Source organism: Manduca sexta, unplaced genomic scaffold (genome assembly GCF_014839805.1).
Source record: "Manduca sexta isolate Smith_Timp_Sample1 unplaced genomic scaffold, JHU_Msex_v1.0 HiC_scaffold_1899, whole genome shotgun sequence".
Taxonomy (NCBI): domain Eukaryota; kingdom Metazoa; phylum Arthropoda; class Insecta; order Lepidoptera; family Sphingidae; genus Manduca; species Manduca sexta.
Window position 1 is genome coordinate 1 of NW_023592809.1, and position 25,505 is coordinate 25,505.

The window sequence follows — 25,505 nt, forward strand, 5'->3', positions numbered from 1 at the left end:
GACACCGATCTTTGGTCCTAAGTTCGAATCCCGACCTGGCAAAATGATATTGGGTTTTCTGCTTAGTATCAGCCCGGAGTCTGGAATTTGTATCCGATACAAGCTCGACCCTATCATATGACGGGACGGAACATACAAGTGAGCGCCCTCTTGCACCTCTGCCTACCCTTCTAGGATAAAGGCGATGTGTTTATTTTTAGTTTTAGGGCAGTTGTGGATCGTAGTACATACCATCAAGCGATCGACTATCTCGTCTCGGCACTCGCTATAAAAATAATGGTATTTAAATGTAATATAATTTACATTTGATGATGCAATCGTGTTACAACTCGCATGAATGAGTTAGGAAAGGGAATTTTAAATATGGCTATTGGCACTGGCGCACACTGCATAATTAAAGTTCATACATGTTGTCTCTCTTGCCACACTGTCCAAGTCTTTTTATGTTTCTATGCCGGATTTCATGTTATATTATAGATATTTTGTTACGTTAAACTTTAAACATGTAGATATATGCTGAGCCTTTAAATAATTGTTAGACTTACGCAACATAATTGTATTACTTTTAATATTTAAATAAGTAAGTATTTGTGTTTTATTTATTTTATTTAACACTTTAGTATACAGAGAAGTATATACGCGGATTTAATGCCAAAGGCATTTTCTACCAGTCGACCTTAGGGTGTTGCAGAGACAAACAAAGTTAACACCTATAAATTTTATATGCCATTATTGGTGGACAAACAAAAAAATAAAATACAACTGAGTATGGATGAATTTGGTTTTTTAATAAAAATAAATAGAACTCATAACTAAAATAATACCTAATTGGACGATAAACTTATTTGATATTTCTTACAATACAGGTAATTAAATCGAGAGGATATTTTGCCAACGCTCGCAAAGGAAATAATAAAATATCTTTATGATTTTTGATATACCTCCATAATACGTTGTGTATGTAATATTAAAAGTCCTTAAAAAAATACAAACTACAGCAACCTTAAGTACCACTACGGAGTATTTAAAATTGTACCACGTATTAAGAACATTTAGAGCCTACGTGTAAATTGAAATCGCAACGTATCAAATCAGTTTCATTTCCACACCATGATCTTGTTGTACCAATCTTAAAGATTTTGTAATAAGTATAATTTATTGTCATACGCACAACAATAACAAATATGTCGATGTGAGAGTGAATGACAGGGAATGAGTGAAAATAAAAAACATAGGACAGTCGGCGCACTCTGTGGGAATCAAATCACGAATCACGCGCCGCGCCCGCCTTGAATGGACTTCGGCATCAGACACTATACAGCGTGATGTAAATTGGTTCATTTAGTAATCAGTTAAAGAACTGCTTTAAAACCTGCCTTCAGATATAACGAGGACAAATATAATTAAGCTACAAAGCATTGAACAAATTATAGCTGTCCATTACCGATCAATTAAATTATATGAGAAAGCATAATTACAGTCTTAAGAATACTGGAACTAATAATGGACGTCATTCAAACAGGAAAACAAAACAAGATTCTGATTGAGGAAGTCAATAACAAGACTAATCTAATATATTAGCATGCCTTTACTAACATTTCCATACTAGAGAGCCTATTAAAAGTGTTATCGATCGCTAAATTTCTATCTATCATAAAATGCCGTCGGTACCACCTTTTCCCCATAACATTACAGCACATATTGCATTCCACAACGTCTCTTACAACATAAAACATTAGATATACATAGAAATTGATCTTCAGAAGTTAATAAATTGTACTAATAGTGCTAATGCTTAATGGATAAACAGGAAACACGGTGCCAATCAGTGCTCTAAATTTAGTAACAGCCTGTATAAATCCGTGGGCAGGTTCGGATGCACCTGAGTATTTCACACGGCGACTCACTGGCGCCGACGACGGCCAGTCTAGTCTCAGAACCGGGCCATAGCCGAGCGGCGAAGTAGACACGTAAGGCGAGTAATTAGTTACTTGCCGTAAACGCAGTTTAGTAGTGAACAGCTAAAATAAAATTTAAACTTGTTTATAGGTTAAAATACTTAGTGCCTAAATGGGTTTCTGTTGATAAACGATCTCCATAATATATAAACGTCTGCAACGGTTAAATTGTCGTGAGTGGGTAACAGACCTTTGCGTAAAGGGTAATGCAATTTGTTGCGGGTTACCTAAATATACTCGACTTAACTGCGGACATGATATTTTGTTCAATTGAGAAGGATCGACTCTGCCACGAAATATTATGTTGAATTCTCTTAAACGCTTTCAACCTAGAAAAAATGCTTTTAATCCACACCTATCACCCAAAAATTAAGTTTGTCGATGGAGATGATAGACATATCTATTCGTTAGTAATGCTCGCCGCCCACACAAACTCAATGTCGTAGCTCCTAATGGTATTAGCGCATTCCAAGCCGGGCTGACGAACAGAACGGACGAACAAAAGTCTTCGAGCTTATAAATTATAATAATATCAGCCCTATATTATATACTGTCCCACTGCTGGACACGGGCGTCATCTACTATTGAGAGTATAGGCCTCAGTCCACCACGCAGGCCTAGTGCGGATTGGTAGACTTCACACACTCTTGTAATTCTTATAGAGAGGTATAGGTATAGGCAGGTTTCCTCCCGATATTTTCCTTCACTGTTAAAGCAAGCGATAATTTACAAAGAATACACACATGATTTTAGAAAAGTCGGAGGTGTGTGCCCTTGCGTTTTGAACTTGCAGACAATGGACATCCGTCTCAGCAGTCCGTTCCACAACCAACTAGGCCATCGCCGCTACCTAACTTATAAATTAATAGGAGGATACAAGAGGATAAGTTATCCAATCAAATTCCCTCCTTGGTCTATACTTTGGTTCCCATCCAATTGTGCGGAATTCAATACCACTTGGCTAGTATCTATAATTACATATTAATTAATTAAATTAAATTACATTTTAACGATTTAATAAAATAAATAGTTTACCCAAAAGCTTAATTAAACAATCTCACCAGAACCACAAAAGAGTAGTTGTTTGTTATTTAACTGTGGCAATTAACCGCTGCACTCAGTTTGAAATAAAACTAAAAAAATAACGAATTATTTTCGTGATAAAGTTGTTTAATTTTTATACTCGACGTTTCGAAGACCTTGCAAATTTTATAAGGCGTACTCTGTGTCTGCCCTATGACCGCAAAGATATCTCGAAAAAACGTTATGTACTTACTGGGTATTTTCATTTAAATGTCGAACACTTGCATACACATAAAAATTATACTCAGTTCTTTCATGGAACAAACGTTTGCAAGAAATTGAACCAACCACATAACCTCAAGACATAAAATTTTATATTATCATTTGTTATTTTTTTTGATAAATGTATAATAATCCTTAAGTTTTTAATCGGCCTGCATCTTCGCTTTATCTTTGTAAAAGACCCTAAAAAATAGCCAAAAATTTGCCGCCCTAGACTCCAATCTAGTCAGCCTATTTGTAAAACCACTACTGAGCCACTATGTGCACTTTTTAAAGAAAATAAGTCTATGGTTAGTCCGGGACAATATATCTATGCGTTTACTGTTAACAAATATCCAAATATCCTTTTATTATATAACATAGTAGGATACTCAACGATCAGTATAGCAAAATCACAGATTATTCCCCAATTACTATCCACAAACAACTTATTCGACGTGCTAACGTGCGTGTAAATGTCGGAACGTAATAGTATTAAATGGCCGAGTAAATAAAATACCAGTTAATTTTATAGATCACGATGTTATTTTACCTATTAATATCTAAGGAAGCTATGACATCTTGTCATACGGACATTTCAGATAAGACAACGACTTATTACTAATTGGTAATAATTTCATCTATTAATATATATGTATGTATATTAAATACTGTATAAGTTTATACTTACATAAAAAAAATATTTATATAGAATCTATATTATAGATATAACATGTACGCTCTAGACTGCCTTTTTCATTTTCTTATATATACAATGGTTGTCTGTAAAAAGTTGCCTCGAGCGATAAGACTGGCAATTGTCCCCCCTCTTAATCTAGATAGCGTCTACCAAAATATAAGTTGCTGGTTCACTATTACAAGGTACATTTTTATTTATGTTAATAAGATAAATAAAATCGATACGATAAAATTAAAAAAGACATTTCATGGGATTATATTATTATCAATTAAAACTACGGTTTTCTGACTCAATATTGCAAGGCAAATTATTTAAATATCACGAGATTTTATGTATTTTTCTGGAAAAAATTCCGGCCCGAATAATAAATATAATTAATATTTATAATCGAATGAAATGTCTCTTTAATTTTATCAAAATGAAATTTTTTAATCTTATTAACATAAATAAAAAATTACCTTGTAATAATGAGACAGCGACTTACATTTTGGTAGACTCCGTCTAGATAACACCTCGACATCTGTGTGCTAGAATTGTGATATGCCTATTGGTTATTGTAGCTATCATGGTTACTTGGTAATAAAAAAGACTGAACTTTTCAGGTTGTTGAGCGCAAGTAGTGCCATGTATTAACAAAATTCAGTTTTCGAGGTGGTTATAACATTGTTCATGAGTTTACGTTTAGCATGAGACGAGCGACCAATCTGGTCATTCATTCATACGCAAAAAAATATGACTCTTTATATATTTTTCCTTGAATAAAATCATGAAAATTATAAGTTACCACTGATCAAAGCTGGTTACTTGCAGGATTATTTCACTTTTGAACGATTCAATAAAATATTATTGTATTTAGAAGCACCGTAAATACTGACTGCTTCGGTAGGCTAGTGTTATTTGGGTTTTTTACTTACTATCAGGCCAAAGTCTGGAATTTGTGCCCGATATGACGATAGGCTCACCTCCCATCCCATTACGAAGAACAAATGTAAAACCATAGATAATTTCATTTTTTTTTTAATACAATCAATACAAATTTCTATCAAGATTTAATAATTTAAATATTACACATTTGAATAATAATCGGACACTTTAAATTTCTTATAACTTTTGTATTTACGGCTGCCTTTATGAAGCTTCATCTTCTTTTTTGTAGAGTTCTTCATAAATCTTCATTCTTTGTGGGCTTAATTTTTTCCTGATTGACAAAGTTTTGTCTATGACCAAATAGCTTTCTCCATCTTCAGACATAGGTTGCCATTTGATTGGAGTAGAATTGTCCGATTCTGGAGTAGGGTTTCTGTAATAAAAAAATAATTACGTTATATTAAAAGCGATAAAAAAGACCCATAATAAAATGATGGATAAATCGTAATTTATTTTCAAAATCATACAGCTTATGTTAAAAACATCGTCGTCACGTCTTGAATAGTGATTTACTGCCACTGCAAGATTACATTATAGAGACGGAAATTACCCAAATATACTTGTCGCAATTATAGATCACATTATAAAAAAAAAACTATTAAAGTATGAAATAATTATTAAGTGTAGTCTTTTTCGTATTCACATCAGATTAGAAAGTAATCATAGTTGGGATCATAATCTTAAATTACATTGAAAACTAAATTTGCAATCTACTTACCCAAATTTAGCAAAGTTAGTCCACATTGACAGCATACAGTTTTGTACGAAAACATCGGTGTCATTTAACTCTTTTGTCAATTTACTGCTTTTCAGCAGATAACCACCATCGTCGCCATGGGTGGCTCCAGCACGATTAATACCATAAGCAGTCTTTAGATAATTCAGATTACCATCGTAGCAGAACTCGTAGAAATATGTTGGTGAATTATATTTCGCCATACAACTAGCAGCAACATACACACCACCACAAAAATCTACATCTGAGAAGAAATCTATCGCGAAAGTATCTTTTTCTCCGCTATAATTTTCTATTTCTAGATAAATATTCTTTAACCTTGCTTCCATGTCCTTTTGCTCTTTTGCACTAATGTCAAAAGGAAAATAATCCAAAAAATTATGTTCTTTAGTCAATTTTTCGAGAATTTTCGGGGCGTTTGATACTTGTAAGAGACCTTCGCGTTCGCAAAATCCAACCATCACCGGAACCTTCGTAAATTCGCCTTCGGAAATAATTTTATAAGTAGACTTGCTTATAAACGGTTCCCAGTCGCCTTCCTCTTCCACACACGGAACGAAAGTGAAATTGATACCTCCTTTAAATGTATCAGTTTGTATTACACTCATTGATAACTTAATTAATTCCTCAACAGGTAATTTCTTTAGGTAATCTAGTAATTGATCGTCATTTGTTATGTCTTTCCCGGCTACCTTCGCTATTCTATACGCGTTTGCTTTTATTTTATTCCTATCTTTTTGTGCCCATTGATTCAATGAGGAACCTGATTGTATAATCGATTTATGAAACAGTCCTCGTGCTGTGGGAGATAACAGTAGGTACTCGACGGACGCACCTCCGGCGCTTATTCCAAAGATAGTGACATTATTCGGATCTCCGCCAAACTTAGCAATGTTTTTTTGTACCCATTTAAGGGCTTGAACTTGATCTTTCAAGCCCATATTTCCTGCGGCTTCTTTACGATTGAGAGTGACGAAACCAAGCACACCGAGTCGGTAATTTATACTGACGACCACGACGTCTCTTTGCACTAGGAAATCTGGTCCTTCAGTTGTCGCATCAGTACCATGCCCGATGAGGAACCCCCCACCGTGTACATAAACCATAACTGGAAGCAGTGGTTTATTATTTTCAGGTAGCTTTGGAGAGTATACGTTCAAAAACAAACAATCTTCGTTTCCAATCACAGTACCAGTTTCTATGTCAAATTGAGGGCAAATATTGCATTCGTTTGTCACGTCTTTTATTCCTTCCCATGGCTTAACTGGCTGGGGTGCCTGCAATATAGATATTTTTCATTAATATGAATCTGTGTTTTACTTCATTCGCACGTCCGTCATTTTCGTAGCCTGATTTAAATTTTCCACAAGCAGGGCATCTAAAAAAAAATTCAAATGGGAGATCGATATGTTTGATAATAATATATTTCACACTATCTATTTAAATGTTTGCAAAAGTAAGGAAATAGGTGCTCTACTTCACCCATTAGTAAGGGCCATCAGTGCATAAATAATATGGTAGCGCCTACAAATTTTACGAAGATAATACTAGCAAAATTATGCAGTTCATTTATTTTATATCAAAAAAGTTCTTAGATTTAGTATTATTATGCCAACAGTCAAATAGCTTTAGACTTCCAGAACCCTACAAGTTGTAAATGTTTTTTGAACAATATCTAATTATTAGAAATTGGAGGTGCGATAATACAATTACTTGTAATTTAAATATAATCAACCCTTTTTAACTACAAAATATATGACGGTGATGTCCATTCACGCTGTCATTAGACGCCGTTTATAGACTGTGACCCTGAGTCCCTGGATTTGAAGCACTGCTCGGTCAATATTTGTGTAGGTTTTTTATCGCAATCTGCTAAAAGATACTGACTTCAAACAGGCCAGCTTTAGGTCGCAAACGTTTTTCGCAATTTTTAAAGAACACTGTTGCGCTGGCCATCCCTAATGCGCCGAAGAAGACCAACGCGGGTTTTAGTTAGTACGCCAGTGTGGGGTATACGGGAATTAGGGACTCGGACCAATGCTCGCTCGGATTGTTGCTTATACCTACTCCCGAGTGTCGACATTGGGCCGTAAGGCGATGAAACCAACATAACCGTTCCATTCACTCCCCAAGTTACGATAACGATAAAGCTTTTAGTGCCCGCGAAAAAAAATGTTACTCACGGAGCAGTAGAATATAATATTTATGTTCTGTGTGGTTACCCATAGATAATAACAACACTGCAAAATATAATCTTAAATTATGTGCGAAATAATTATATCCTTACCGCAAATCTCAGTTCCCCGAGAGGTGGTTTCGCGTATGGAATTCCCTTGAACGTGTAGTAGACGAAATCATTATCAATTTTTGATATTTGACCTTTTAATTTTCCTTCCTGAACCTCCACAATTAGATCTGACATCTTTTACACTCAGGATTTACACTGCACTAGGACTTTCACTATCACCCTAATTGAAACTGAACTACTTTGCCGAACTATATATACACAAGTATATATACAAATGAACCAAAGACAATTATAAATAAATCAGAGAGAATTATAAATAAACCAAAGAGAATTATAATATTATATGTCGTGTATTCTTTGTTAATTATAATTATTCACTCATACATGGCGATCGCGGTCTCGGTTGCTATTGAAATCCTAAAGGCGGTAGTTTTTTTAGTTAGTATTGAGGTAAGCTTGGAAATTAACTTTGCAAAAAACCATGGCAGTGATAAATTCCCTGCAAATATCAACAACAAACCATTAGAATATACAAAAAAATATATCTACCTAGGAAAAAAGATTCGTATTGGTGAAAATAGGATCGAACAAGAAATACAAATAAGAATACCTTACACATAGAATAAATACTGGAGTCTGAAAGAAAAGTTCTAAAGTAAAATGCAATGAAACTTCAAAACAAAAGTCCTGAATTCATATCTACTTCCATTTCTGACATATGGAAGCCAGGCATAGAAATTAAATACAAAAGCTAAAACTAAAATCAGTATTTGCCGAAGATTAATATACATTATTTAGTAATTTGCGGGTGGACATTTTACTATTTTTATTTATGAGCCAATGTAATTGACCAATTGCATATGCGGCTGGTATGTGTACGACGTTTACGTGTGAGAGGAAGGTCAACTTTCGATCAACAAAAACTTCTAGACGTGAGTATTGTCTCAACAAGACAAGGGGACTTCTACATGGAACACACAGTGGAGAGCGTGTCTCTATGTAAACAAATGTTAAATTAAAGGGGACAAGAAAACCGAGTTTTTATTGCCGTCAGCCCCAATACAGTGCTCGCAGAAAAACCTACATCCAGCGATCCCAAATTAGTGACCCCGACGTGTGCTGTGTGTTATCACTACAGTTGTGTCAACGCATCGATCAACTTGCAGTTTCGGTAATGTTGACGAGACGGCGGTGTATGCCAAAGAATAACCTGGCTTTTGGAGAATTAATCGCGATGCGACATTTGCGAAACCACTCACCGAGCTTGTCGGTTGCGAACTGCAAATTGCGCACCATCTGATCCAGGTCTCTACGTTAAGTATAGATCGATGTGTTTGCGAAGAGAACATAAGTTCACGCTACATACAAATTATTTTGAGATGTTGGGACATTATGTTCTCACGGTATACTTGGAGCGTGATTTGTATTATATGAAAACGAGAACTTTAAACAAAAAAAATACCTGTACCCAGGTAGGATCCACAGATTAATTGCCACGCCATTTGTAACATAGGTGTATATATTTTTTTTTTATCCTATATAGTTTTGTTTATATTTTATAATTACCGGTAAAATTTATATGACTACAATTTAAGTAAGCCGTTTTATTAAGAAATATAATTCCACAGATAATTAAGTTTCATTTAAATACAATAAAAGCAACTTAGTATCAAGATATTATAATTTTAAAATTAGAGTTTAAAAAAAATCAGACACTTAATTTCTTATAACTTTTATCTTTAAGGTTGCCTTTATTAAGCTTCATCTTCGTTTTTGTAAAGTTCTTCATAAATCTTCATTCTTTGTGGGCTGAATTCTTTCCTCATTGACAAAGTTTTGTCTATGACCAAATAGCTTTCTCCATCTTCAGACATAGGTTGCCATTTGATTGGAATAGAATTGTCCGATTCTGGAGTAGGGTTCCTGTAATAAAAAATGGAATTAATTTATATTGAAAGCGATAAAAAATTACGACCCATAATACTAATGATAGTTAAAATCGTAATGTATTTCGAAAATAACACAGCTTATGTTAAAAACATCATCGTCACGTCTGTGATCAATTTCCCCCCGAGGCAATCTTGTGCGCTCGGTCTCCACACCGAATGCACGCTCATGTACAGGGGGATATTTGTCGCGGCCTTAGGCATACCGTTAAGTGTGTATACCTCATGGTTGCCAATGCACATTATCAGAGCTCGCGAAAATTTCTTCGCCTTCTCCCCTCCCATCCTAAGTGTTCCTTATCCTTCCCACACACTTCCTTCCCCAGATATCGCCTCCCCTGCCCTTCAGGTACCCACAGTCGCTAAGCCGGGGAATCCCACTATCCCATTCGCATGTTCCCCAGGCGTTAACTGCAGGGTCGGATAAACAAAACTGCGAGATTATATTAATAAGAAGGGAAATTACAAAGATATTCTTGTCGCTGTTGTAGTTCACATTATAAAAAAAGTAATCTATTTTAATTCATCATCTTTTTCGTATTCACATCAGATTAGAAAGTAATCATATTTAAGAACATCATTTTAAGTTACATTTGAAATTAAATTTGCAATCTACTTACCCAAATTTAGCAAAGTTAGTCCACATTGACAACATACAGTTTTGTACGAAAACATCGGTGTCATTTAACTCTTTCGTCAATTTACTGCTTTTCAGTAGATAACCACCATCGTCGCCATGGGCGGCTCCAGCACGATTAATACCATAAGCAGTTTTTAGATAATTCAGATTACCATCGTAGCAGAACTCGTAGAAATATGTTGGTGAATTATATTTCGCCATACAACTAGCCGCAACATATACACCACCACAAAAGTCTACATCTGAGAAGAAATCTATCGCAAAAGTATCTTTTTCTCCGCTATAATTTTCTATTCCTAGATAAATATTCTTTAACCTTGCTTCCATGTCCTTTTGCTCGTCCGCTCTAATGTCAAAAGGAAAATGATCCAAAAAATTCTGTTCGTTAGTCAATTTCTCAAGAATTGGCGCGGCATGTGACACTACTAAAAGACCTTCGCGTTCACAAAATCCAACCATCACCGGAACCTTCGTGAATTCGCCTTCGGAAATTATTTTATAAGTAGACTTGCTTATAAACGATTCCCAGTCGCCTTCCTCTTCCACACACGGAACGAAAGTGAAATTAATACCTCCCTTAAACGAATCAGTTAGTATTACACTCATTGATAACTTAATTAATTCCTCAACTGGTAATTTCTTTAGGTAATCTAGTAATTGTTCGTCATTTATTATGTCTTTCCCGGCTACTTTCGCTATTCTATATGCGTTTGCTTTTATTTCGTTCCTATCTTTTTGTGCCCATTGATTCAATGAGGAACCTGATTGTATAATCGACTTGTGAAACAGTCCTCTTGCTGTGAGAGATAACAGTAGGTACTCGACAGACGCACCGCCGGCGCTTACTCCAAAGATTGTCACATTATTCGGATCTCCGCCAAATTTAGCAATGTTCTTTTGAACCCATTTAAGGGCTTGAACTTGATCTTTCAAGCCCATATTTCCTGCGGCTTCTTTACGATTGAGAGTGACAAAACCAAGCACACCGAGTCGGTAGTTAATACTGACGACCACGACGTCTCTTTGCACTAGAAAATCTGGGCCATGAGCTGTTGCATCAGTACCGTGTCCGAAGACGAACCCTCCACCATGCAAATAAACCATAACTGGCAGGAGTGGTTTATCATTTTCGGGTAGTTTTGGAGTATATACGTTCAAAATCAAACAATCTTCGTTTCCAATCACATAACCAGTTTCTTTGTCAACTTGAGGGCAAATATTGCATTCTTTTGTCGCATCTTTTATTCCTTCCCATGGCTCTGCTGGCTGTGGTGCCTGTAACATGGATATGTTTCATTAATATGAATCGGTGTTTTACTTATTTCGCACATCAGTTATTTTCTTAGCCTGATTTAAATATTGCGCATGTAGGGCGAGTTAAAAGTTTCAAATGATAGAACGATAATAATTTTGATAAAAATTTATTTCATAGTATTTATTTTAAAGTTTGCAAAAGTAAGAGAGTAGTAGAGTAGGTGTTACATATAAAATAATAATAATATAAAATAATTGCACATAAATTTTACGAGGACAATACTAGCTAAATTATGCAGTTCCTTTATTTTAACCTTAGATTTATTTATCTTCACCATCATCATGCTCAGCCCTGTATTATATACTGTCCCACTGCTGGGCACGGGCCTCCTCTACTACTGGCAGGGATTAGGCCTTAGTCCACCACGTTGGCCTAGTGCGGATTGGTTGACTTCACACACCGTCAAAATTCCTAAAGAGAATGTCTTAGGTATGCAGGTTTCCTCACGATGTTTTCCTTCACCGTTAAAGCAAGCGATAATTCACAAAGAATACACACATAATTTTTATTTTTTAGAAAACTCAACGCTATGTGGCCTTGGGTTTCGAACCTGCGGACATTTGTCTCGTCTCGTATTTATCTTAGATTTATTAATTTTATGCTAAAGGTCAAATAGTTTCGGACTTCCAGAATCTAACGAGTTATAAATCTTCTATAAACAAAAGAGTGTGCGATAATACAAGCATTACTTACTTATAATTAAAATATAATCAATCCTTTATTTTAGTGCATAATTGATGAAGTTTCCTTGTCAGCGCGTATAGACTGTGACTGTGGTCGGTCAACATTTGTGCAGGTTTCTATGACGATTTTCACGAGACGTAATCTGCTAAAAGATATCAGCTTCAGGCAGGCGGCCAGTCGCAAAAATTAAGCCAATACCAATAATAAATTTGTTATGCTACTCCCAATTTGGACCGAGATAATTGAAGGGGGGAAAAGAATTTAAACTTTTGATGATATGACCAAATCGTCCACTTCATCGTAAGCGACATGGTTACCCACAGAACACAAAATTATTATAATTATGTACGTTCTGTGTAGCTACCACATATAACAATAACACTACAAATAATCTTAATTTATAAAGTGCTGTGCGACGCTGAACTGCTCTAATTATCATATTTCACAATGTCCTTAAAACCGGAACACAACATTGCTTGCCAGCTATTTCTTGTCGTCAGGAATAGACGATGCCTGGGTATCCAAACTGACTTACCTACCACCTGATACAATAATTATTACGGGAACTTATACCTAATGCTACTTTATATATGCGAAATAATTACTTATATCCTTACCGCAAATCTCAGTTCCCCGAGAGGTGGTTTCGCATATGGAATTCCCTTGAACGTGTAGTAGACGAAATCATTATCAGTTCTTGATATTAGACCTCTTAATTTTCCTTCTTGAACCTCCACAATTAGATCTGACATCGTTTACACTGCACAAGGACTTTCACAAACCAAATTACTCAACTATGCAAAGAGAATTATAATATACAACTATGTATAGGTACAAATAAACTGTCTGTTAAACAAAATTGATAAAAGGTTATTGCAGTAAATACACTTTGCTAACAATTCATTCACTCACAGTTCGTGACGTGCCCTTATTTAGTTCATTCTCCATGTTTCATTCATATTTTGATTGGTAAGCCGTCGCGTTGGCCAGAAGTCAACATCGTACGATAGTCCATTACCAAACCATGCTTTTGATGTAGTACGTACTTCCCATACGAGATGGCGCTTATACAAAAGTTATAAACCTAAGCATCACTTATATCATTTCTATATTTAAAATTTGTTTATTTAATTCTTATCTATACTATTATATAAAGCTGAAGAGTTTGTTTGTTTGTTTGTTTGAACGCGCTAATCTCAGGAACTACCGGTCCAAACTGAAAAATTCTTTTTGCGTTGGATAGCCCTTTGTTCGTGGAGTGCTATAGGCTATATATCATCACGCTATACCCAATAGGAGCGGAGCAGTAATGGCCAATCTCAGGAAATACCGATCCAAACTGAAAAAAGGTCAGAAAATGTGATGTTGCCGCTCGAGTAAATGATTATAAAATGCTATTTTCAAGAAGATAAGTATGTGGTTTCATTTTGTAACGCAATTTTTTAATGACCCGTGTAACTAGCTATTCATTGCATTATACATCGATATAAAAATACTCATTTAAAGTACTTTATCTTTTGAAATGTAATAAGAAGCAAACTTAAATTTTACAGGGCATACGTTACCAAATAAATACAAAAAAAGGTTTATTCTCGGTGCGCGAATTGGACTAGCAGTGGACAATTGATCATGATTTTAATTTAACTACATAGCCAAATAAACAAGATTTATAATCGTCTGATAATCGTCGTTGCCTGCGATATATAGAGTAAAGAATGATTAAGGTTTGATGGAAGGAAAAATGGCATGTATGTGCGATACTAGCTATATGTGAAAATTTACTTATAATATTGTGTGATGCAGCTGGTAGCGATAATTGCTCGCCAACAGCCTAATTGTTTAGTCAATAACATTAAACCATTCTGTCTTATCATTATCATCATTAGGTTATAAAACAATAAATAAAATTAGTTATACAGTTTGTAAACGATAACAAAATGTCAATTTACATATTCATCCAACGATCTTGAAAAATGTATGAATTTGATTAGAATATTTATAAACAAAAATTATCATAATAAAAAAAAGAACATAAAATCATCTGAAAGACCATTGTTTTGTGGTAATTAGAACGCCTCACTAAACTGATTCAAATCCCGTTCAGACGAGCCGAGATAGCGGATGCGCACCTGTGTTCCTTCGTGAGAACCGGCCACGATCTCGTCACCAAACATACTTGTTCCGTTCCACAAGATATTGTCAACTCTACCTGTTTGACATAAGGGTGTGTAAGTAAATAAAAGTGTAGAGATACGTTTGTAAACTCATATAAGACCATACACAGTTCAGTTGTTTGTTGTGTTATTTTGTACGCTTCGAACATCCGCGTACGGCTATTATCGCAACTTTTTACTGTAGTGTGACTATCATCTATGTTATACAGGGATATATTATAAATTACATTTTTTTTTAAATTTATTAGTAATGTTTTAAGATACCTATTTTATATTTATAACCACCTAGTGAATACTGTGAGGTCAGGTTACAATTTCACATTTATTTGCGGAAAGCAATAAGCAATTAATTTGTGCGAAAGTATTCTAGAATTAGAATTTGGACCTAGCATGGTGATAGATTCAGCCATATTACATCTTGGAACATACTATAATATAAGCGATATTATGTATGAACAACTTGCATCTCTGACTACCCTTTCGAGAACAATATGACCTTACGTAGTTAGCGATCACTACTAAATATAATATAACCTTCCAAGAAACATCCGTGAATTAATCTATCCACAAATATATTAAAAATATGGTAAACATACATAAGCACACGTGAGTATTTTGCGAAACAAGGATGTGTAGTTAGCCGTGTGAACCCAATCACGTGGTGCTTTTTACAATTTTCCAGACATACAAAAAGTCTTTGTACTGTACTTAAATCGGCGATATGCCTTGGTCTTCAATTCAAACCGAACAAGAGCATGAGTAGAATATAAAAAACATCCCTATCTTGCAAATGTTTTATTCAAAATTTTATTCTGTTTATGCAACGTTTTTTACGTTCAGTTACGTGTTGAAATATTTCTGACAAAGCAACATAGGATTTAGTAATTTTGTAATAAACTCATTTCGTATAAATAAAATAAAAAAGTTATATGGATTTAAATAACAATAATAGGTACACCATAGTAAAAGCTTATTTATTTTATCTACTATTTAAAACTTATTTATTTAAAAGTTTATTACATGTTTTGACGCAATAAATAATCGTAATTTAAAATGCCTTTTAGGTTTGTCATATAATACGTTGACTTGTATAGGTGGACGACGACCAACGACCAGTGACCAGCCGGTCGCTTTCATGTGACCGCCGCAAGGAGGTCGTAAATCGCGATGGCCGCGCAGCTTCTTTTGTGTGAGCTGTCTTTATTGTAGACATGGTGTACTGCCCAGAACAGGGAAGATATGGAGATAACGTGTTAGTTTTTTTTATTACATCTACAATTTGTTTTAGTTTTACAAACACTGGAGGCAATTTATTGGCAAGGAGTTTATATTATGTTTCAAGCCAAAATATATTAATCAGTTGAAAATAATATTAATAAATTGCAGAATACGAATGGTTTTAGCCAAATTTATGTAATACTGTCGGATTCTCGGGTATATTAAGTATGTTGCTAAGGCTTCTAAGTTAATCTTGATATTTTCTACGTCATGAATCCTCACAACAAAGACACACTATTTTTTTGCTACTTGGTGGTTTTCGAAAAAGTATTTTACAAATAGTACACATATTTGTTTTAAACCCCTTACAATCATTTTTACCGTTGACTCAAAAAAAAAACGTAATATAATAGAAAAGTCAAACACATTTTATTTCATTCATTTAAATATCAGGCAAAAGTAGTGGGTCACGTAATGTTTGAGTTGATAATGGAACGAAAATTTTAAGTAAAATAAAAAATGTGATGTCAAACGTCCCTCAATCATGGTCTTCGCATTTCAGTCCTAGTAATGAACGGATAAAAAAACTCATATAATATTTAAAAATAAAATTTTATTAATTTATATGCAACAAAAAATACTGTATAATCATTGTTTGCGTTTAACTACTATAATATATATTTCGTTTCATATATTATTGCTGTCAAGTAAGCAATTAAAGTGGATTAGTAACAAATAATGCCACCTCCAAGCATTCCCTATGCGCGCGTTATTAAGAACGTGTAGGTGGTTCTTCGTGATTGTGTGTAGAATTGCTGCGCGCGCAGGTGTGTCCGAGACTGGACGGCGCCGGCGCACATTCCAGCGGCGGTCACGGCGCCGCTCCGGCACAATGATACCAACGCACCGTGTTAGTACGCAAACTTATGAACACATTTCGCAGTTTCGAAATTTCGTAGGTCATTTGGAATAAACATTAGACAGTGTTCTATATTTTTCTGACCTCCATACAGCAAATGTAAGGGAACAAAAATGTTAATAAGGTACGTTTCCTTTATAACTTACATACCATATTCTTTGCATGCAAAAGAGTATCTAAGTAATTCGAAGATCTAAACACAATAAACAATGTAATCACGTAATTATCTCAATAATTCATTGCACGCACGTCTTCACGTAATAGGTATTAGGGGTCGCAAACCGGTATCCCGGATTTCGAAAATATCGGAATACCGGACCAAATTAAGAACTTCAAAATACCGGTATTGATTTTACAAAAACCGGGATATTCGGTATTTCCGGTATTTTATAAAAATAAAATTCAGTACAAAATGTGTGTATAATTATTAATTTCTCGAGTTTAAAATCGCAAACATTTAAACTGCTTGCAATTTCATTCATTCGTATAGGCGTATATTCTATAAAGAGCGAGCAAAATACATGGCTTATGGCTATATTGCTACTTTTGTTTTGTTCGAAGCATAGCGGTATGAACTGTTAATTGTTATTTTTATGAGAACTTATTAGAAATATTTTTTGTTCTTTAAAGTCTATCCTCATTATTCATAGACGTTATTTATCTAAGGACGGAGCATTGCTGTGATAACAAGTCTGTTTCTCAGTGCTGACGGCATGGCAGCCTTCGCAGTGCGTAGACGTAGGGCCGTTATGATTGGCTAATATTGTGATACACAATATTAGCTAATAAACAGCAAGCTGTCAGATAAACAAAGCTGAGAAACATAACAGGGGGAATAGATGTAAAATACAACCTGTTTTAAAGCCTTGAGCTGCCTACAATAATGGTCTGGTATTTCATGGCAATTTCGCGGGGTTTACCGAAAGGCCGAAATTGTCGGACCAATTTTTGGTATAAGTCAAGTCCTTATTTACCCTATCTACAGCTGCGGACACACAATCAATTTGCTCCTGAGAATAAATTTGCAAGTCATCAGCATACAGATGGTACGCACATTGAAGATTTTGTGTTAAGAGGTTTATGAAGATAGAGAACAATAATGGGGAGAGTTTGCCGACTTGAGGGACTCCACAGTCTTTATCACGCCAGCTAGACGAAGAATCACTAACTGTTGGCGTCCCTGAAGATATGACGAGAACCAATTCAGTGCCTTGGGCGAGATCATAATGTGGGATAGGTTTGCAAGAAAAATGTCGTGACTGACTGTATTGAAGGCGTTGGAAAAATCAACCAAAGCCAAAACAGTGACTTTGGAATCTTCCATGCCCACCCTAATATCGCCAGTCACTTTGAGGAGTGCAGTAATAGTGCTATGGCCAGGCCTGAAGCCAAACTGGAGTCGGCACAGTAGGTTGTTTCGGTGCACATGCTCAGACAGTTGCTTGTGAGCACAGGCCTCGAGCACTTTGGAGAGAAAAGGAAGAATGTATATGGGACGGAAATGCTTAGCAAGTGATGGGTTAGAGACTTTAGGAAGAGGGATAGCAATAGCTCTCCGCCACAAAGACGGAAAGATACCAGTGCTGAGGGAGGCGTTAATGATATGGGACGTGATTGGTAGAAGTTGGTCCAGGATAGGGATTATCATGCGACGACTGATGTTGTCACAGCCAGTGGCATTGGATTTAAGGACAGGATGACTTTTCTAATTTCACCCAAAGGCACAGAAGAAAAATGAAAAGTATTAATGTTAGGCCTGGATGGACTCGCTAAGAAATCCATGGTACGACGCCTAATTTGGTGATCAATCATGGTAACAGATGTGAAATGTTGATTAATGTCATCCAAACCAATAGTCGCACCGTGGAGATCTATGTTTTTAACTTTGCCAATACCCAGAGTTCCGAGAAATCTCCAGATACTGGCTGGCGAGGAAGAAGAAATATAACTGAGAATGTGTCGGCGCTTAGAATTACGTACCATCCGGTTACACCGATTTCTTGCAGCCTTAAAAAGGCACCAGTTCTCCTCCGAACGATCCCTTCGGTACTGGCGAAAAGCCCGATCCCTTCGTCTCATCGCCATCCTAAACCCATGTGTAATCCATTGTGCAGGCGGACGTTTTAATTTAATTTTCTTTAAAGGGGCATGCGTATCAAAAAGTGAAGTGACAGGGCGGTTAAAATTGTGACTTTATCGTCAACAGAGGTAGCTGCCAATAGGTGATCCCAGTTAAAGTTAGCAGCGTCTCCTTTCAGCTTATCCGCATCAATGCGACCAAAACTACGCAAATGCAATATCTTAGAGAGGAACTTGGGAGGTTTTAGGGCGTAAGACATGTAGATGAGATCATGGTGAGAGAAGCCAGGAGCGGGAAATTGACCGTGGGAGAAAACAGGAGAAGGAGCAGGGGTCAGGACAATGTCAAGCCAAGTGTCGTGACCATCCATATTATGTTGGGTGGCTTGCAGTGGTAGGACATGCAGTTTAGCAGAGTCAAGGACAGTAAGGAGTTTACGAGATCGGGAAGAGGAGCTAGCAAGGAGATCAGTATTTAAATCACCCATGATGATGTGATGAGCATATTCTGATCCTATAGATTCCAGAACTGTTTCCAGACTGGAGAAGTAATCAAAAGATGGGGGACAGTAAATAACACCTAGTAAAGTTTTGACTCTCTTGACCCAAACCTCAAGAAACAGAAATTTCGCATAAGCAGAGGAAGATATTACAGTTTTGTATTGCAGGTCGCTACATAAATATATAGCAACTCAGCCCCCTCTCCTGTCAACTCGATCATTTCTAATCAAAATGAAACCAGGGAGGGGGTAAAGGGTAGAAGGAAGGTGAGGTTTGAGCCAGCTCTCAGAAATCAGAACGGCATGAACGTTGACTTACGAAAATAATCTCTTTTCATTTAGCCATTAATTAACCATTAAGCTGTCATTAAAATTTGACATTTAATTACTAAATTACATATATAAGTATTTGCTATTATTCTAATATTTCTTCAAATACCGGAAATACCGAAAATACCGGAATACCGGAATTTATTTTAGGTCAATACCGAAAATACCGGTTTTGAAAAATGGTCCGGTATTGCGACCCCTAATAGGTATGCTGACAAGGGTGCATGACGGGGCGTTTCACTGCAATGTCACTGACCTTTTGAATCGCAATTTAGTCTAAGTGCCATTTCATACTGGTTTTCTGTGTGATGCCTAGAGTCGACCAAGCGCGCTGGATATAACAGAATTGTGTTATATTAATTGCCTTGACTTCCTCGATGGCATTATTGTATTTCGTGCGCGGTTCGACACTGCTCTGAGGTCTCGGGTTCAAATCCCGTGTTGGACAAAGTGATATTGGGTCTTTCTGCTCAGTATCAGCCCAGAGCCTCGAATTTGTGCCTGCTATGGCGAAATGAAAACAGAAAATCAGTTTGACTCGATTGATTTGTCGCCTAGAGCTAGTGATAAAATTTATATATGCTGCCGGACTGTGGCGCGGAAGTTCCTGATTTCGAATCCCAGGTCGGCCATCAACTTAACTTACTGGTGGTAGGTCTCTCATATGTGAGACTCCGCATGGGTAGGTACCACTATAATGTCTATTTCTGCCGCCAAGCAGCAGTGTGTAGTCAATGTTGTGTTACGATTTGAAGAACATTGTAGCCAGTGTAACTACTGGACATAATAAGAATTAATATCTCATGTCTTAGGATGGCAAGCGCAGTGGAATACCAAACAATACTTTGTAATTCCAAGTGTCGGATAGTATTTCTTCTGTTTATGGGCAGTCGTGTCGCTTATCATCAGGCGAACGGCAAGCTCGTCTTGTCATTCAAAGCAATAAAAAATATATATCTATATGGTTGTTCTTACACGAACGAGGCAAGCGGCCTGTCGTTAAACATAAGGCATACATATATTCCGCCTATCTCCTAATGAAATGGAAAATATGGAAGAACACACTAGAAGATGAGTTAATGCGTCATCTGATGTTATGTGTTCCGTACTGTCAATAGAGACCAATACTAGAAGGATAACAAATAATCGTAGAGTTAAGGGTATAGAAAAGCGAGGTGTGATTTCCTCGGAGACAGTGGTACTACCCTAACAGAACCGCCTTATTTGTGCTAATGTAAGTAACTATATAACTATGTATGAATTTAATACATTTATGAGAATTTAAGACGGAAAATATATTATGATTTTTTTTTTTATAGATTCGATTTCACGTTTCAATGCAATTCATATACCTAAAGGTGTCTTCGAAATGCTGTCTTTCTTTTAGGAAGGGGAGATTCTCAGGTATGCAGATCTCCTTACGATGTTTTCCTTAACCATTAAAGCAAACCATAATTCACAAATAATACAGACATAACTTTAGAAAAGTCGCAGATGCGTGCCTTGGGTTTTCAACCTGGATATATAAGTTAGTTTAGGACAACTCGTCTCACTCCCAAGTAGGCTATCGCCATTCAATTACTAATTTATTTACACTAACAAAGTTATAAGTACACGAGTGAATTATTTTCGTTTTAAAATTAGAGAATAACTGTAAAACAAATTAATAGTACTAAATACTAAAGCTACAGAAATCTCGACTTAGGGTACATGCCAAAATTCAAGAACGCAAATATATATTTTCATAAGCATGCTAGTTGATGACGTATTCCAACTACGACAGCATATAATAAGCCTATGTGATGATTAATTATACCTTCAAAAGCCCTGTCTTGAATTAGATATTAAAGTAGTCACCACATTCTGGTTATATTTTTACAAAATTACGTGACGTCGAATTATTATTACACTTTAAAATAAAAAGAAAAGCTTCGAAAGTAGTGAGAGCTTCTTCTTCTTTGGTCCTCTTGTTCGAGACTCTGCCGTGCTCAACCATAAATTAACCAAGCAAATTCAAACAGGCAGCGACAAGTCACAATAAGTAATTTTTTCTATTTGTTTCAAACAACAAAGTACAAACCTATAAACAGAGGTTTATCACATAGTAACTGTCATAATTTTGAATTAGTTTACGTTTATACAACGAAGGAAAAACTACAATAAGTAATTAATATCTCAGCAGATCCCACGAAAACAAAGGACAAATATTTTATTAGTTGTTGACAAGATACTTTCTTATTTAGTCTCTTAGTTTTTTCCTTACTAATACTATATTAATTCGGTGGTATAGTGACAAGAGTGTGCATTCGCAGTCGAGTTTTTTGTCGAGAAATACGTCTCTGCAATGATAATTTTATCATTAATGTGTATCGTGTCCTCAGTATATTGTGATTCAGTTAGTGTTTCTACAAATCAAGGTACACTTATAGGTCGAAAAAATAAAACCGAGAATGGCGTTGAATACAATGAATTCTTACAAATACCATTCGCAAAGCCACCTGTAGGAAATTTAAGATTTAAGGTAAGCTTTTAATGTTTATCTCCGAAGTGTAACCATGGCACCTACTTTTCGCCAAGTTTGTTCTGTCCCATGATGTGATAGGGGACGAGCCTATCGCCATATCGGGCATCGGAGTAGAAAAACCCAAATATCACTTTGCCCGACCCGGGATTCTGACCCAGGATCTCAGAGCGTTGCCATGCCGCGCATGTAATACAACTACGCCAACGAGGCAGTTTAATATTTATTTATAAGAAAATAATATACCATCTGCCTCGTTAATATTTTTACAAGTCAATCTTGCTCGTTCAATAATTTATGTTACAAAATAACTAAACAACACATATACAAAGTTAAAGTTGTTATATTGCAAATAATAAAACTATGTTCGCATTAAAGACTAGAGTGATTTTACTAAGCAGTCACATTATCTATATTTACACCGTTATAACTGTGTTATAGAGCCCACAACCACCAGAATCGTGGGAAGGCGAAAGAGATGCCAGAGAAGCCGATGAGAACCATATATGTACCCAATCTGACATCATCACACAACGTACAAAAGGCAGCGAAGATTGCTTGTACCTCAATGTCTTTAGTCCGATTTCAGCAAGCAAAACAAATAGTAAGCCAGTGATAGTTTTCATTCATGGAGGAGGTTACATCTTTGGTAATGGTATTTTGAAAAATGAAAATAACCCGACTTATCTACTCGAAAATGACGTTATCGTTGTATTCATAAACTATAGGCTTGGAGTCTTTGGATTTTTATCATTAGATATTCCTGAAACAGCCGGAAACATGGGTTTAAAAGATCAACTAATGGCTTTGAAATGGGTTCAAGAAAATATAGAACATTTTGGAGGTGACAAAGATAATGTTACGATTATGGGGATTAAGTGCCGGTTCAGCATCAGTGGAATATCATATACTTTCACCGGTTAGTAAAGGACTTTTCAGCAAAGCAATAATGCAATCTGGATCAGCTCTAAACCATTGGGCTATAAACCACAACATTAAAAATCTAAGTATGACATTAGTAAGAGAACTGGGTTATAAAGCATCTGAAGATAATGACAGAGCAATATACCAGTTTATATTAAATACAAACGCAATAGATTTATTAACGGCCAGTATTAAAGTTACTGATCCACGGAATTTCAATGGACTTTTCTTTGGTTTCGTTCCTTCTATCGAAAAAGATTTTGGGACGGGAGAAACATTTTTAAGTGAATATCCTTATAATTTACTCAAAGAAGGAAGATTTCAGAAAGTACCTATAATAAGAGGATTTTGCGAATTCGAGGGCTATATCATGTTAACAGGTTCGTACTGTAAAAAAATCAATTTAGTAATCAACAAAAACTTTACCAGTGTTTGGGAATACAAGTTGCATCCAGAAGACGCAGTTAATTACAACGAAAAATTCAATAATGTATATTATAATGACGTTGAATCTAATAAAGAACAAACGGCTCTCGATTTCTTCGGAGACTTTGAAATGAAAAGCGGTATTTTGAAAAGTTCCAAAATAATGTCAACTAAAGGAGTAAATATATATGTTTATCAGTTTGCATACGACGGCAATATTAATTTTTTAAAGAAGTTATTCAACATAAATAGAAAAGGAGCTGCTCATGCCGACGATGCCGCATACATTTTCGGCTTAGGCGATCAAAGTCTAAAAAATGCTTCCCATGATGATATAATAACCCTGGAAACGAATGACGAAGATGTGGACAAATTTCGCGAAGAGTGGGTTAGTATTAATTAACTTATTTACATTAGACACAACAATTAGTCGTTAATTAACAGTATTTAATGATAGTAATAAAATGTAATGTGATAATAAATATTAATTATTGCCATTCGTGTTTACTTTTTATGATTATAATTCTAATATCTTATACCTACGCTTAGGCTTTCATTAAACCAGGTACAATCATTACATTGCAAATTAGTACAAAGTTAAACCTTACACAAGACCACCAAGATGTTTTTGTTTTTTTATATCGAGTACTAGGTATTGCCCCCAACTTTTCCCGCGAAAAAGCATTTCTTGCTTCAAAGATCCTTAAATCCATTGTACGACGCTAGCGGCTACTATTTCAAAAGTCTGATTAAAAAATTGCATTTTTCCACAGGAACAAATTATCGAAATAAAAAGTGTTTTATTGTCATGATCCAACCGTGTGCCAAACTTTATCCAAATGTGTTCAGTTGTTGACTTGTAACAAATACACAAACATTTTTACAAACTTTCGCATTTATATTATGAGGAAGAAGTTAGAAATCTGTGAGAATTACACACGTAGTTTTTGAATCCGTTGTAATAACATTAAATAATAATATAAACAGTGATCACAACGCTCACGGGTAACAACAGTCTACAATTAACATCTTTTTTAACTGTTTCAGGAATCCAACAGCAACTGCAAACGATCTTCTGCCTGTTAAATGGCCTGAGTATGACCTCCACGAAGAAAAGTATTTGGAAATAAACAGCTATCTCGAAGTTAGAACTGCTTACGAACCAGAGAAAATGGCTATTTTTGACGTGATTTATGAAAAATATCACACATAATGCAACGCCAGTTGGGACGTGAAAACTGTTGTTGCATTATTTAAATTAATTTACACTTACTGCACCAAATTCCTTTGACTACAAAGATTTTCCACCATCATAATAAATGCTTTTATCATTACGTGTTTAGTTATTCACGCTGCTATACCGTTTAAAACCAATGATAAGAATTAACGTCTTCACCTTTGACATATTATCACTTCTACACCAAAGTCATCGGCATATTCTCTGCCGAAACAAAAATCACAATTAGCGCCGACGTTTCACATAGAACCAAGGTAGAGGGACGGCTCCCTGTTGCTTTTTTCGTGAGTGTGAGAGATTTGAGGAAGTCCGAACACCATCTTTCTACCTTAGACCTTTTGCCTACACTAAGGTCGACAGCACATTAATGACTATAATGGTGATCTTAGGGAGGAGCGATCCGGGCAATTTCTCTGGACCTTATGGTATATAAGAGGCCTTGCGCGGTGCCTTCGCTGGGAACATTTTCTTTTTTTTAGATCGCCACTCTCTTTAGTGAAAAGTATACCTATAACTCACGAAATTGCTGAAATTGAAGACCGTTTTTTTTTCTCCCGAATTAAATGGCTAATACTATTTCAATATTATTATGTTGTACTACTTCCAAATTACTTGATCCAAATAACTTTAAATTATATTTAAGTTACTGGGTATTTTAACATAAAGTTTCATGAATTTAACGTAACGTAATTGGTAAATGTAGTACAGACACAATTAAATAATTGTTATTAAAAAAAGC

At 35.7% G+C, this 25,505-nt stretch overlaps 3 protein-coding genes and 1 long non-coding RNA gene across 5 annotated transcripts; 2 read left to right on the top strand and 2 right to left on the bottom strand.

Annotated features, from left to right (window-relative positions):
• Positions 1–4,791: 4,791 nt before the first annotated feature.
• LOC115444401 (esterase FE4) lies at positions 4,792–9,353 on the bottom strand. Of its 2 annotated transcripts, none has more exons than XM_030170167.2 (3): positions 9,113–9,353; positions 5,588–6,882; positions 4,792–5,242 (listed from the first exon to the last, which is right to left on the bottom strand). In XM_030170167.2, exons 1-3 carry the CDS (start codon positions 9,200–9,202, stop codon positions 5,071–5,073), a joined length of 1,557 nt encoding a protein of 518 aa, XP_030026027.1. In that variant the 5' UTR covers positions 9,203–9,353; the 3' UTR covers positions 4,792–5,070. The 2 variants fall into 2 exon arrangements, with proteins under 2 accessions (XP_030026027.1, XP_030026026.2); XM_030170166.2 differs by lacking the exon at positions 9,113–9,353 and adding an exon at positions 7,893–8,066.
• A 163-nt stretch (positions 9,354–9,516) lies between these two features.
• Positions 9,517–13,370, bottom strand: LOC119188323 (esterase FE4-like). The gene is made up of 3 exons (XM_037445631.1): positions 13,056–13,370; positions 10,420–11,714; positions 9,517–9,776 (listed from the first exon to the last, which is right to left on the bottom strand). The coding sequence occupies exons 1-3, from the start codon at positions 13,188–13,190 to the stop codon at positions 9,608–9,610; spliced, it is 1,599 nt and encodes a 532-aa protein (XP_037301528.1). The 5' UTR covers positions 13,191–13,370; the 3' UTR covers positions 9,517–9,607.
• An 8,354-nt stretch (positions 13,371–21,724) lies between these two features.
• LOC119191764 (para-nitrobenzyl esterase-like) lies at positions 21,725–23,460 on the top strand. Its single transcript, XM_037445633.1, has 2 exons — positions 21,725–22,179; positions 22,621–23,460. Exons 1-2 carry the CDS (start codon positions 22,003–22,005, stop codon positions 23,101–23,103), a joined length of 660 nt encoding a protein of 219 aa, XP_037301530.1. The 5' UTR covers positions 21,725–22,002; the 3' UTR covers positions 23,104–23,460.
• A 411-nt stretch (positions 23,461–23,871) lies between these two features.
• Positions 23,872–24,863, top strand: LOC119191765. The gene is made up of 2 exons (XR_005113525.1): positions 23,872–23,917; positions 24,577–24,863. It is a non-coding gene; the product is annotated as an uncharacterized LOC119191765 (long non-coding RNA).
• Positions 24,864–25,505: the final 642 nt, after the last annotated feature.